At 44.9% G+C, this 14,531-nt stretch overlaps 1 protein-coding gene and 1 long non-coding RNA gene across 6 annotated transcripts in view; one reads left to right on the top strand and one right to left on the bottom strand.

Moving 5' to 3' along the window:
• Positions 1-14,531, bottom strand: part of LOC146893369 (E3 ubiquitin-protein ligase RNF213-like) — a 109,932-nt gene that overhangs the window by 71,714 nt on the left and 23,687 nt on the right. For all 5 annotated transcript variants that reach the window (XM_087909683.1, XM_087909679.1, XM_087909681.1 and 2 more), the window contains exons 13-14: positions 1,810-1,899; positions 893-1,015 (exon numbers count right to left, since the gene is read on the bottom strand). In XM_087909683.1, the coding sequence (XP_087765809.1) occupies positions 893-1,015; positions 1,810-1,899 (213 nt within the window). The remainder of the gene's footprint in view (positions 1-892; positions 1,016-1,809; positions 1,900-14,531) is intronic.
• On the top strand, positions 1,873-14,517 carry LOC146893373 (uncharacterized). The gene is made up of 2 exons (XR_015003923.2): positions 1,873-10,883; positions 14,358-14,517. It is a non-coding gene; the product is annotated as an uncharacterized LOC146893373 (long non-coding RNA).

Below are 14,531 nucleotides of genomic sequence, written 5' to 3'. Positions count from 1 at the left end.
ATAGAAATTGTGCTATTTCTGGACAGAGAGATGTCACAATGGGTGAAGGTGGCTGCTGCCAAACCCAAGAATGTGAGTCAATCCTTGGGACCCATGTGGTGGAAAGAGAGAATGAGCGCCCCAAAAAAGATGTCCTATGTTCTCTATGTACATGCCCAACACACACACACACACACACACACACACACACACACACACACAGGGGTGGGGGGCGCAATACTCTAACATAATAAAACGTTAATAGGATAAAGCTTAACATGTTTTGAGCCCTCTCATCACACACGTGACCAGCAGAGCTTGACACGGTGCTCAGGCCACTCAGCAGGGACAGCACAATCCTCCACATACAGAAAGCAGACCTTTACCTCAGAAGGGACTCGCTAGAGCTGAACCTGCAGGAGCGAGAGGGACCAAGTGCGGTCCTTTTTGCAGTCTCCGTCAGAGCAGAGGAAGATGAACAGAAACTAAAGCCGCCAGCAGCAGTGCTCACGGGGGTGACTGGGGCTCAGCCTGTGAGATGCTGGGGCCAGGCTGTGTGAGCAGGTGGGAGATTCTCACCATGTAACCCTGGCTGGTCTGACTCACTACATAGATCAGTCTGGTCTCGAACTCAGAGACCCACCAGCTTCTGTAACCCTAGTACTGGGATTAAGGGTATGTGCCACCACACCTGGCCTAGGAACTGTGGCTTTGCATGGCATTTAACTGCCAGGAAACAGGAAGCCACGCTGCTTCTCAAGGAGTTGGAAGAAAACTCTGGATCTCAGCACATGGCTCTGGGCACAAAGGGGGTTGATCAGACCCTGTGGGGTCTCAGAACAAGCAGGCTTCCGCAGCCTTTGGGAGGCCACATCAGAAAACCCCTGTGAGCCCACAGGGAAAGGCTAGTGACCTGGCAAGCAGAGCTCACGGCTTCAATGACACACTTCTCAAAGCTCCTGGCCACGCTGTCATGGAGTCCGCGATCCTGCCACTGACTGCTGCAGAAGACAGAGATCTGCAAACGGGGCTGCTCCTGTGGACAGAGAGAGGCGTGAGGGCTGTGTGTGCTCAAGGAGGGAGGCATGAGGCTGTGGGGTTCCTCACTACTACACGCCAGGGAAACACCAGGTGTCTTCACCACCCCGTGATTTGAGCTTCTCTGCACAGGCACTAAGCACGTCTGCAAGGACCGCACTATTTAAGGAACTAATGAAAACAGATTCTGTAGCTAGGTGTGGTGGCTCGTGCCCCTAGTCCCAGCACTAGAGAGCCCAAAGCAAGAGTATTGCTGGGAGCTTGGAACTGGCCTGGGACACAGAGTGAGAACCTGTCACAAATATTCAAAAATTAAAAAGGCTTTTGATCCACTCTGCAAAAGGAAAAAAGAAAAGAACCGCCAGCACTGGAGCTTGTGAAAGCAGGACAGGTAAGTTTTGAAAAGTAGGCCATTGTCCTCCCCTTCTGGTTCCCTAGGATCTATCTTAGTTTCGGATGAAGCATTCTCATCATGTAAAGTTGGATTTCCATGTCAGCAGCCTTCATTCACACTAACGAGCATTTTTCTGTGCAGTTTTGTTTTTTCCCTTTTGATGCTGTTTCCATAACTGGCCAGTGCAGTGTCTGCATGTGAGCTTCCCCATATGTGGTCGGGGTCCCCATCATGTCCCTGTTCTTCTAAGGGCATCACACAAGACCTTCAACATTCTTCTGAAGTCAAAAGAAAATGACCAAGTCAGAACACATGTCCAGACTCATGACTGACCCCCTGCCTCACCACCATTATCAGTCTTGCACTCAAGTGAACCATACATAACAATTGGGATGTACCTGTTTGAGCCTCCCTTCCAAGTCTCCCAGCAGCGACCCCTTCCAGCCATACTTCCTGGGGAAGTCGATTTCCACCAGCCGTCGCCACAGCTGCACAATCAAAAAGTGACAACGTCAGCAAAGACTTAATGCCACAGCGTGGACAAATAAGGTGGACAAGCAGGTGCGTTGTTACAGATCTGTGGTCCTAGGTACTTGAGAAACTGAGGCAGGAGGGCTGTTGAAGGCCAGGAGTTCAGGGCTGGCCTGGACACCATAGGAAGACCTTGTCTCAAGAGCAGCAGGAAAGGGCGGACCATTATGGCAGTATGAAGGGCGAGGGCACCAAGCCTCAAGAATCGTGGGGTTCTCAGCTCCTCATGTCACTGGTAAACTGTGCTGTGGTGAGTCGGCAACACGACCCACTTTGGCCCATGAAGTCACCACCACCCTCCCAGTCGTGTGACCACTCTCTTTGGAGAAAGGAGTCCCCTCATGTTTATCCTGAAAAGTTTCAAACAGACAAGACAGCAGGGAGAACAGAAACACATCCTTCCACTAAGGCCCCGGGGTTTTATTCTGAACACTGTTCTCTCTCTTCCTGCCGCTAGGAGGTAAGGTGTAGACATCACAGCACTGCTCCCACATGCCTGGGCAGGCCTCTCTTTCCCTGAAGATCGCTCACCTCACTGGAACCATCCTGGAGAGGAGCGAGGACCTGTGAGCTGCCCCTCTGCTGTGCTGTGCCGTCTGGCTCCACAGTCCAGTCAGGGCTTAGACATTTCACTGAGGGATCCTGTCCTCTTTTCTAGGGAAGTGCCTTCCCTTCGTTTATGATGCTGGCAGCTTTGAAAAGTTCATGGCGATCATTTTAAAGGCTCTCTTGATTTCACTTTCTGTCATTCCATGATTAAAATCTCTTTGGCAGAGACATAACTACACTGTGCCACATAAAACTAAACTCATAGGTCCCCAGTGGTCAGTGTCTATACCTTTCCATAGCTTCTAACTAAACAGGGTGCGGCTGTTGTTAGCCTGGTCAAAGTGGCTCATAGAACCATTTTGCTTTCAAGGTTGATGGTCATGTTAACCCATGCAGAACTTACGTTCCAAATTTCCCATTAATGCTTTTTCTTCTGAGATTAAAATGCCACATTCAACAAGATCCTGGCCTGATGACCTGGCTACCGCCTTCAGCATTCCTGCCTAATCCTGATGAAAGGCTCTTTACTCCTGTGCTATGGAGCTGGTTTCTCCTGAGTCATAGCCACCATTTTCCCATGAAAGAATACAACCATTGGGTGTGGTGGCGCATGCCTTTAATCCCAGCACTTGGGAAGCAGAGGCAGGAAGATCTCTGTGAGTTTGAGGCCAGCCTGGTCTACAGAATGAGCTCCAGGACAATTAGGATTAAATAGAGAGACCCTGTCTCAAATAAACAAAAAAGAGCCCCCCCAAAAGAAAAAACAAGCCAAAAAAACCTTCCCCCAAAAGACTTTTGTATTTCACCTTCTATAAAATATATTTTAAGTACAAATTAGCCCACCCCACGTATGCACTGATGCAGAATTAGCTAATTCAAGAGCTCAATGTATTCTTTTCAAAGTAAAGAACACCTTTGGCCATATGGAAATGCCACAGAGAACCACAGGGCTCCGTCTGATTCCTCTCCTTGGTCACATCTCACACAGTGAGGCACTGTGTGAAATGAAAATGAAATGTGATGGCTACTGGCTAATTCCAAGCTTCACGCAGGCTCACTACCTCTTCTGTAAGTTTTCTTTTGCTGTTTCAGGATGAGCCTCTCGGGACAGCTTGGGGTACCATCCATGTGACTCCGGAGCATGTCCATGATGAGCACAAGAAATGTCAACCATACTGGCCAACCCCAACCGACCTGCAGGACCTTCACTTACCAGCGTTGTGAGAGAACATTTGGCTGTTTCCCCACAAAAGAACTTAGTCTCTCACCTCTGCCTCCATTTCCAGTGTCACACACCCACCCGGCTCACAGCTGCAACTATTAACTCCCACTCCATGTCCCCACCCCCACTTCCGCTTTCAGCAGTATTCCTGACATTGCTGTGCCCATCACCTCACGGCTGTAGGGAGTCTTACAGCCAGTGGTTCCCTGCCCGCTAGGGTGTGGCCTCTTACACTGTCTATGCTGATGCAGAGCATGTGTCCAGTCTCTCTGTTCCGGTTGCAGATTTCGGTTTCTGATCTCCATTTTAACAGAGGATTCTGATTTGTGAGTTTACCCCTAAATAAATAACCACCTAGTTCCCAATTCTGAGCTGGTGTGGGATTTCTTTGAAGTGACCATCTTCATTTGGTGCCAATGTAGATTTGGACTCCACACCTACTGGTGGGATCGCATAACGGCCTGGCCTGGCCTGTCCACAGCCCAGACAGTCTCCTAGCCCTGCCTGCTTGGCTTTCTTTTACCTAAGTGTTTTTATGTAGAATCCCTGCCACAGCAAGAGTTTACTGTGTGTGGCAACTTGGAAATTTCCCAAGCGCAAGCATGCACGCACGCATAACTGCTGCATTCCCCGGGGTGGTTCCTTGCTGTGTGGCAACTTGTGCAGCTTCCGGTTTCTGCTCCCTGCCCCTGAGTTCTGGTTTTCTTGCTCCGTGTATGAAATTGATTTAATTGCTTTTAATTTGTCAAGCAAAGCATATTTCTCAGGATTTAAACAACACCAAGGCAAAAATTAAAGCGGCTCGGAAACTAAAGCAGCCAGGACCGTTCCTGTAGCTACCAGTTGAATTGCTTCTAGTCACAACTCTGCAATCACAACATCTGCTGGACAATAAAGATTGCAGTTTACTGAATCACATAACAGGTAATTAATAAATCATTATTGCAGACTTCATTAGTATTGCAACTTTTAATAACTTTTTTGCTAATACTATGGATTGTATTATGTGAGTCTTATATGGATATGGTGATACTTCAATTTATTGGGTATTAGGTTTCAGTTTTCTTCTCCATATTCTTTTATTAAAAAAGAATATGGTACTTTTAGGAATGATACAATCTTTACAGACTAATAATGAACAGCCAGTTGACAGGATTAATACCATTGAAAATCATAGCTAAAAAAAAAAAAACAAGGAAAAAGTGACCAGACGTGAAAAACCTGCGAGAAAAAATCAGGGGATATGTGAGTAATGTGCGCTTAGGTAACAAACAGGACAGTAATATCAGGAGTAAAATTTGTAAATATAGAAATATGGGACAAGGAGAAAGCAATCAAATGGTTATGCAGTTGATTGAAGATAGATTAAAAGACAGAGGAGAGAGAGTACTGCAGCATCAGCGTTTTTCCCAGCATAGGACTGTAGCCATAGCTGTATGGAAACAAGTAGGAATGAGAATCCAACAACATTATTGTAATTATAGACCAAAAAGCATCCCTGAAGATATGCCTTATTTCTGGATGCTAATACAGGAAAGGTTGGACTTAAATCCTGACCAGCAGGAGTTAGTTCCATCCATAGCACCTGAGGAGTTGCTAAATACTCTTTCAGAACAGAGCAGTTACAACAGGCCAGAGACTCATGATTCAGGCCTTGAAAGAGAGTCTTCATCTCTCTCACTAACAAACAGCAGCACTCAGAGACAGAGACATGAAGGCAGGATTCAGAAAGAAATAAAAGGCTTGCGAATGATGGTAACCTCACTATCGCGCAGATTAGGAACTACGCAGATACAGGATTCTTGTCAGAAGAGCAATAGTCTTCCTACAGCAATGGCAGGCTCAGATCCACCCACAGTTCAGAGTACACTGAAGGTGAAGCAGAGGCATAACGACAGCAGTGAATCTCCTCCACAAGCTTGTATCAGAGAAGCCGCTAGCAGAGGAGAAGAAATGCAAGGATTTCAATTGTTCCCAGTAATGGAGCAGAGAGATGTGCAAGGAAATCTGCTTAGAGTCCATATTCCTACATAATTTAAGTTACTCAAAGAATTAAAAACTGCTGGCGCTGATTACAGTGTCACAGCATCCTTTACCCAGACACTGGTGGAAAATAGAGCTGTAGAGGCTCTGCCATCAGCAGATTGGAAGCAGATAGCCCGTCAGGAGGAGATTATCTATTATGTAAAACTGAATTTACAGAACAATGTCAGACCACAGCTGAGAGAAACAGGACTCAGCAGATTACTATTTTGTACGAGAAGCTGGCAGGCAAAGGACCCTATACGGGAGCAAATCAGCAGTAAGAATATGATATGGTAGCATATGCCCAGATCAGTGCAGTGGCCAAGAAGTCCTGGAACAAGCTTCTGTCGTCAAAAGAACAGACTGAGGAGTTATCTAGTATAAGACAGGGACCAGATGAGTTATTTCAGGTCTTTATTTCCAGACTAACACAGGCATCTAATAGGTTGATTGGAGACTCAGAAGCAGGACAGATAGTAATTAAACAGTTAGCATTTGAGAATGCCAATGCAATATGCAAGGTGGCTATAAGACCTTTTAAGAAACAGGGTAATGTTGTAGATTATATCCAAATTTGCTTGGATATTGACCAATCATATACATAAGAAATGGCATTAACTGCTGCTTTACAGGGAAAGATAATTAATGATGTCTTATCCCAGCAGGGAGACCTAGCCCCAGGGAAAATGCAAACTACAGGAATACCTGGAGGCTGTTTTGGATGCTGTCTTATGGGACATCAGGTCAGACGATGTCCTGATAGGAGAGCAAGCCCTAGGACTAGAAAAGAACCAGGATTGTGCAGGAGATGCAGGAGAGGAAAGCATTGGACAAGCGAGTGCAGATCAAAAAGAGATGATCTAGGAAATCCCCTTTCTGGAAAGGGATTCAGGAACCTGCCTCAGGCCCCGAAACAAATTTATAGGGCAATCCAGCAATCTGTACTCCCACAAGGAGATCTATAAAAGACCTTTTCAGAGCCACCCCAGGTAGTTCAGGGCTCGACCTCAGTTCATCTGTATACGTGGTTCTAACACCTGAGATGGGGTTGCAAGCTCTCCCCACAGGGATCTATGGGCCTTTACTAAAGGCACTGTAGGATTACTAGTAGGGAGAAGTAGCTCAACTATGCAAGGGATCTCAGTGGCTCCTGGAGTCATAGATGCTGACTTTGAGGGAGAGATCAAGATGGAGTTTCTGTAGTGAAGGCAGATCAGAGGCTTGCACAATTGATATTACTTCTGACTGTACAAACCAATAATCAGCGTAAGAAAAAAAAGAAAGGAGAAGACGGATTTGGTTCGCCTGATGCATTTTGGGTACAGACAATAGGCCCTCAAAGGCCAGAACTTACTTTGTTTATAAATGGAAAAAGATTTTTCTGGCCTTCTAGATACTGGCGCAGATATTTCAGTTATAACCGCCAGTCAGTGGCCTTCTAAGTGGCCAAAAACTGAGATTATTACACAGCTACAAGGAACTGGTCAGACTCGAAATCCTGAACAGAGTAGTAATGATTGGAAAGATGAGGAAGGTCATGAAGGAAATTTTAAACCATATATTACTCCCTATTTACCTATGAATTTATGGGGCCGAGATATTATAGCCAGAATGGGAGTATGTATATGTATGTGTGTGTGTATATATACATGTGTGTGTATGTATGTATGTATGTGTATATATATCCTCCCAGCATGGCTGTTACTAATCAGATGCTTCAACAAGGATTATTACCTAATCAAAGTCTAGGCAAGGATAATAAGGGAAAGGTTGATACTGTCGTACCAGACAGTAGACCTCCTAGAGCAGGATTAGGGTATTTTTAGGAGAGGTCACTGAAAGACCTGCACTCCATGCAGACCCGATAATATGGAAAAGTGATGAACCTGTATGAGTGAGTCAGTGACCTCTAACATGAGAAAAATTACAAGCTTCCCAGCAGTTAGTGCAGGAACAGCTGGATAGTGGACATATTTCACCATCTAATTCACCATGGAACTCTCCAATTTTTGTTGTTAAAAAGAAATCAGGAAAGTGGAGATTAATTCAGGATTTAAGAGAGGTTAATGCAACCATACAGCCAATAGGAGCATTACAACCAGGGCTGCCATCTCCAGCAGCCATACCAAAGGGCACACATAAAATTAACTTAGACTTGAAAGATTGTTTTTATACCATTCCTTTAGCACCACAAGATTGTCAAAGATTTGCTTTTAGTATTCCTTCAGTTCATTTCAGAGAGCCAATGAGGAGATATCAATGGAACGTCTTACCCCAGGTCATGCAAAATAGTGCCACTTTATGCCAGAAGTTCGTGACTCAAACTATACAAGAACTTAGAAATCAATTTCCAGAGGTCTATGTTATTTATTACATGGATGACATTCTGCTGGCTCATAGAGATGAGGATACTTTACTAGAGACATATGGATTGTTACAACAGAGCCTAAGCCATGCAGGGTTAATTATTGCTCCTGAGAAAGTACAGAGGCACCCGCCTTTTCAATATCTAGGTCATATGTTATACCCCAAAGAAATTAAGCCTCAGAAGATAGAGATTAGGAAGGATGACTTAAAAACTCTTAATGACTTTAAAAGGTTATTAGGAAGTATACAATGGCTAAGGCCTTATTTAAGGTTTCCTACAGGAGACCTCAAGCCTCTAAGTGAAATCCTTAAAGGAGACAGTGATCCAAATTCCAGCAGGCAGCTTTCAGAAGCTGCCAGACAGACTCTCTCACAGATAGAGCAGGCTATACAGGAACAGCAGGTGTGCTATATCGATTACAGCCAAACACGCAGGCATGTATTTGACCTACAAGTCTAGCTCCTACAGCAGTTTTATGGCAGAACGGACCACTTCTGTGGCTGTACCTTCCTGTATCACCAGTTAAAGTATTAAATCCTTATTTTGAAGCAGTAGCATGCTTAGCACAGAAGAGCAGAATAGAATCTAGGAAATATCTTGGCAAAGAACCAGCTGTAATCAATGTTTCTTACACTAAGCAAATTGAATGGTTTGGTTGGAAACCAAACCATTGGAAACAGTGTTGGAAACAGTGTCATATATAGGAACAAGCAATGAACAAGTTAAGATATTGTTTCAGCAGATTCAGAAAGTCATACAGTGTAGAAAATTACCATGCTTTGTGGGACATATCAGAGCACATTCAAGTCTTCCTGGTTCATTGGCTGAAGGTAATGCTCTAGCTGACGAACTTACAAAAATTGTTGCTCTATCTCAGATTGAACTTGCTCACAAATTGCATGCTATACACCATAAAAAAGCTTAAGTTTAAGAAAGCAATATAAGCTGACCAGAGAAGTTGCTTGTCAAATTGTTAAACAATGTGAAAGATGCCCATGATATCTACATGTGCCTCATTTAGGAGTAAATCCCCGAGGACTGCTTCCTAATCATATATGGCAGATGGGTGTAACCTTTGTTACTGAGTTTGGAAAATTGAGATATGTGCATGTGACAATTGATACGTATTCAGGATTCATGACGGCCACAGCACAAACTGGGGAAGCTGCCAAGCATGTAATAACTTATTGCTTGAAATGCTTTTCATGCATGGGAACCCCAAAGGTAATAAAGACAGACAATGGGTCCAGGTATGTTAACAAAACTTTTCAAAAATTTTGTACTCAATGGAATATTGTTCATAAGACTGGTATTCCTTATAATCCTCAAGGAAAAGGAATTGTGGAGCGTGCACATAGCTCCTTGAAAACACAACTCCAAAAGATAAAAACAGGGGAGTTATTTCCTCAGATGCCACATGATGCCTTAAATCATGCATTGTTTACGCTAAACTTCCTAAATACGGATGTCCATGAGCGATCAGCTGCGGACAGATTGTGGCATAATAGTACAAAGACCGCCTTTGCTAAAGCAAAGTGGAGGGACCCTTGCGCTGGAATATGGAAAGGGCCAGACCCCATATTAATATGGGGTCGAGGGCATGTCTGTGTTTTCTCCCAGGATGAAAATCAAGCCAGATGGCTTCCAGAGCCACTGATTCGGTGCATTCAGCAGAAGGACAACGGACCTGAGGACAGCTTAGCTGATAACCACCCAGCAGGAGAAACGGAATAAGAAGAGCTGGAGGAGGAACCAGTGATCCAGCTTTCCCAGCCCCCACAGAGGGGGCTACCCTACACGTTGCAGGGTGCCATTCTGCCTCTAGAGACTTTGGACAAAGAGATCCTGCTGAGAAGAGCTGACTAAGATGTCTGCAGCCAGCTGTGGTTTGAACCTGTTGCTTTAGAACTGAGATACAGACTGAACATTTGAGTGTTCTCAGTTTCTGGAACACAGAACTCGTTTTGAATAAAGTATTAAACCTAAGAACCAAGACCTAAGCTTTCCCCTCAGGGAAAGAAGGACTCATAATAAGGAATGACTAAAACTCCTCTTCACTTAACAAGGGGGCATACTAAGGGCTTAACAGCTGCTCAGAGACTGAAAATGGTATTTGATAACAGCAAATGGTATTATACTCTTACTGGTAATGACTTGATATTTACAACTGCATATAAGGTGATGAGAAAAGATTTGGTATTGACCAATGGTGCTAAAAAGTCAGTACTGACTGAAAAGAAACTTTAAAAAGTTGGTACTGACTGACAAAATATGTAATTATGATACAGAAAAAGATAATTGGAGAGTCAGTATAGTACTGACCGGCAATACAAACTATGATATGGAAAAAGATTATTGGAGATTTGGTATTGAACAACGATGTGAAAAAATTATGACTGTGATTTGTTGCTATTGGCAGTTACTGAAAAGAGGTTGTGACACGGTGAATGTTGAGAGTTGATGCATATGCTGAGAATGTTAGATCTAAGTGGTGCTCTGAACCCACGGGAGAAACATTTTCAACTCGGGCGATTCTATTCTCCTTTAAAATATGAGACTATAGCCTTTGGGAGCATAATTATTCATAAAGCGTTATGATTTATCCTGGAAAAAGGTATGGCTATGAGACACGGGGCCTGAAAGTATATTTCTCTCCACTAATCTGTTTTCTTTACAGAGATCAGCGGTCAATGACGGGTTTGAAGCTTCTCCTCCCCTGATGCCTAAGACAGGAGCTTACATACAACAATGCCTGTTCCAAAGACGGGAAGATTTGGGTAAGAGGAAGAAGACTTTGCCCAAGCCAGGCGTGATACATCTGTCCTGTTGCAGAAGCACAGGGGTTATTAAAATTTAATAAGAGAGAGTGGATTGTGGGCCCATATTTCACACAAAATATTTACAGGCAGGCTCTCTGGCCATGCTTAATTTCCAAGGCAGCTGCAATCCTGCCAAACAAGCTAGCCACCTGACAAAGGCCAGGATGTATGGCTCCTTCTCCTTTATTACTACGTACATCACCTGGGGAGAGGTGTTGATTCCAAGGCTTGTGACTAAGTTGCAGGTGTTTCAGTAGCCCTGTGTCCCCCAGAAAGAGGATATTAATGAGTATCCACCTTGGTTTACCTGGGGGATAAAAGGTATTTTGTATATTAAACAGGGGAAGATCTTCAGGATGGAGTGAAGCCTGAGATGCCCTTCCAAGATGACTGTGTGAACTGTGTCTCCATACCAGTCCAGTTAGGGAAAAATAGTTTCTATGTTGGGGCTACAGGCCCTGACAGAGATGCTCACTTTCACTGGACCTTATGCCTCACTTAATCAGCATGTCATGTATGACCCAGGGGTGTATGCTCAAATTGCTACTGCCACCTTAAGAGCCTGGAAATCTTTTCCTAACAAGGCTGCCTGGGGTCAGCTATCTAAGGTGCTGCAGGGGCCATCTGAGCCTTATGCAGATTTTGTGAGTCGGCTCTTTCAATTAACAGGTAGTATTTTCCCTGATGTTGATGCCACCAAGCCAGTTACCAAACAACTAGCTTATGAGAATGCCAACAAGTACTGTGAGGAGGCTATTCATCCCCACTGGCAATGAGGAGGGCTGAATGATTACATCAGACTGTGTAAGGACATTGACCAAGCCCATATCACCGGCGCTGTGATGGCCGCTGCTCTGCAGCGTCGCAGTCTTGCAGCCAGCCCAAAACCTGCTTTAACTGTGCACAAACTGGGCATTTAAAAAAAACAATGTCCCAACCACACTAGAGACATGTCTTCAGGTAACCCTCGACAACCAGATGGAACCTCAGGTGGGAAGCAGCCTGGCTTGTGCCCCTGTTGTAGGAAAGGACATCATTGGTTTAATGAATGTCAGTCTAAGACAGATGTTGAGGCCATTGATGGTCATCTGCCCTCTGGTCAGTTGGGAAATGGGAGCAGGGTCCCCCCAGACCCCACAGTAAGTCTATGGGGCACTAGAGACTTCTTCCGGGACATTCATTCCTCAGAAAAGGGTACCATTGACAAGCTGGTCTGGAGAAACAGAGGGAGCTCAGGATTGGACCTCTGTACCTCTGCTCAAGCAGTTTCAACATCACAAATGGGTGTTCAAGCCCTTCCCACAGGAGTGATTGGTCCCATCCCTACTGGATCGGTAGACTTGGTTTTGGGTAGAAGTAGTACTGCTATTACGTAATTAAGGGTGATTCCTGGCTCTGTAGATTCAGATTACACAGGGGAGGTTATAGTGAAGGTGGCTGCAGAATTAGTTGTTGTAATCATCCCAGAGAAGGCTAGGATGGCTCGGTTGGTGTTACTTCCTATGTTTAGATCCAATAATCCTTCTACAAAAAAAATCTAAGGGAAATTCTGGTTTTTGGCTCCACTGGGAAAACAGGTTGCAGAATTAGATAAGTGTCCCTCCTTGGAGTTAATTATTAATGTGAAAAAGTTCCCTGGCCTCCTTGACAGTGGGGCAGATGTTTCTGTCATGCCTATAAAGCATTGGCCCAAGGCTTAGCCATTGCAGCAGGCACCCTCCATGGTACAGGGCATAGAACAGGTCGCCAGTCCACAAATCAGTAACAAGATATTAGCATGGGAAGATACAGAAGGGTATAAGGCGTCTTCCAGCCTTATGTGCTAGCACATTTACCTGTAAGTCTGTGGGGACGGGATGTGTTACAGGGCATGGGGGTTGTGTTAACCACAGAGAATGATGTTTGATCAAAGATCTTCAAGGGGATTCCCAGGCTGTTGCAGACAAAAAAAATTAACTGTAAGGTATGTTAAAGACAAAGCAGGGTTAGGAAGTTTATTCTGAGAGCCACTGTTGAGCCACAAATTGCAACTTCCATAATGGAGAGAAATTAAGCCAGTATGGGTGGAACAGTGGCCCATATCAGAAGAAAAGCTACTGGCTGCTCAGCAGCTTGTGTGGTCACCTTACAAGAATGCTAGCAAGGATTCTCAGGGGTTTCATTTCTGGAATCCAGCGCAATAACGTATAGTGCCTACCTCCATGGGATGGTACCTCTGTGGACCCCGTGCCTGTCTAAATTTTGGGTCCCTAGCTGTGCAGGATTCTACCTTGTTTAATGGCACAACAAGATGGAATGCCACAAATATTTTTGAAGATACCTTGCAGTTAAACCAGAACCAAAATAAGACTTTTCATGCAGTAGTCTGTATGTCAGGGCCATTTTTCTTTCTTTTAACTAATCATACCTTGAATGATTCTGCCCTTAACTGCTCTCAAGTTTCACGTCATTTGAGCAGCTGTTGGGTGAATGAGACGACTGCCACTGTGGACCAGGTTCCAGGCTTGGTACCTATCCCAGTGAATCAGCTGGTGCTGAGCCATCCCCGTTAAGACTTCAGATCACCACGGCTGTAGTGGCCACTACTGTCACCGCTGTGGCCTCCACTGTGGCAGCCAAAATTGCCATCAGTCAGACAGTGACTGTGGCTAGCACTGCTGATTCCCTAGCCAGACAGGTTGCCACTGCCTGAGAGACCCAAAATTCCCTTAATGAGCATATTTGCCAGGGCATTTTCCAACTTAACCTACAGACCTCCCTTTTACAAGAGCAGTTAGATTTCTTATGGGATTTGCATGTGGTTAGTTTCTCCCCTTCCTTCCATCACATTTGTGCCACACCCGGGCCAGTCAGGAACCTTAGTGCTACTGTCAGCCAGGTGAATGCAATGGCACATGCAATTTCTTAATTTTATTGCGTCCCTTAAGATTAATGAGGCTCGTGTTCCTCCCACTTCCTTAGATTCTCTAACTAAAGGCATTCTTTATGGCCTAGGCTTGCTGAAAAGCTGGACTGGGACTGTTGCCCTAAGAACTTTTATAGCTAGAGGATTTTTATTGCTCTGCCTCTACAACAGGCTTCTGCAGCAGGAGCAGCAGTGATGTAATATCACTACTAAGCAACTGATGCTTGCCCAAGTAAGCAGGCGTCCTCCGAGCACAGTATGGGTCAACATGCTACAAGAAGTCCAGTGAGCCAGGGACGGGTAAGACAGGAGCCTGTCACGATCAACCTAAGACAGAGGCCTTGCGTGCTGAAGCAAATGTTCTTGATGACGGGTAAGATGTGAATTTGTGCTTCTGCAACCTCAGACAGGCCTGGTCTAATTATATAGAAAAGGGGGAGCTGTTAGGAGCTACAGACCCTCAGACCCTGAACTTTCTATGACCCCTTGCCTGCTGGAGTAAACAACTTGTTTTCCTCTGGTTGCAGCAGCTTTGAGCACGGAACCCTCATGAGTTCCTGAGAACAAGGAAGTGGTTTCTGGTGGGCTTGCAGTAGAAAATCCTGAGAGCGAGGGCATGGCCACTAATCAGGGAGAACACTATATAAGCTGCCCTGGAACACAATAAAATTGGCATTCTTGCTTCAAGAGTGACCCGTGTC

Source organism: Myodes glareolus, chromosome 9 (assembly GCF_982192425.1).
Source record: "Myodes glareolus chromosome 9, mMyoGla1.1, whole genome shotgun sequence".
NCBI lineage: Eukaryota > Metazoa > Chordata > Mammalia > Rodentia > Cricetidae > Myodes > Myodes glareolus.
The sequence above is the reverse complement of the archived record's forward strand: the minus strand, read 5'-3'. Positions and strand labels throughout refer to the sequence as shown.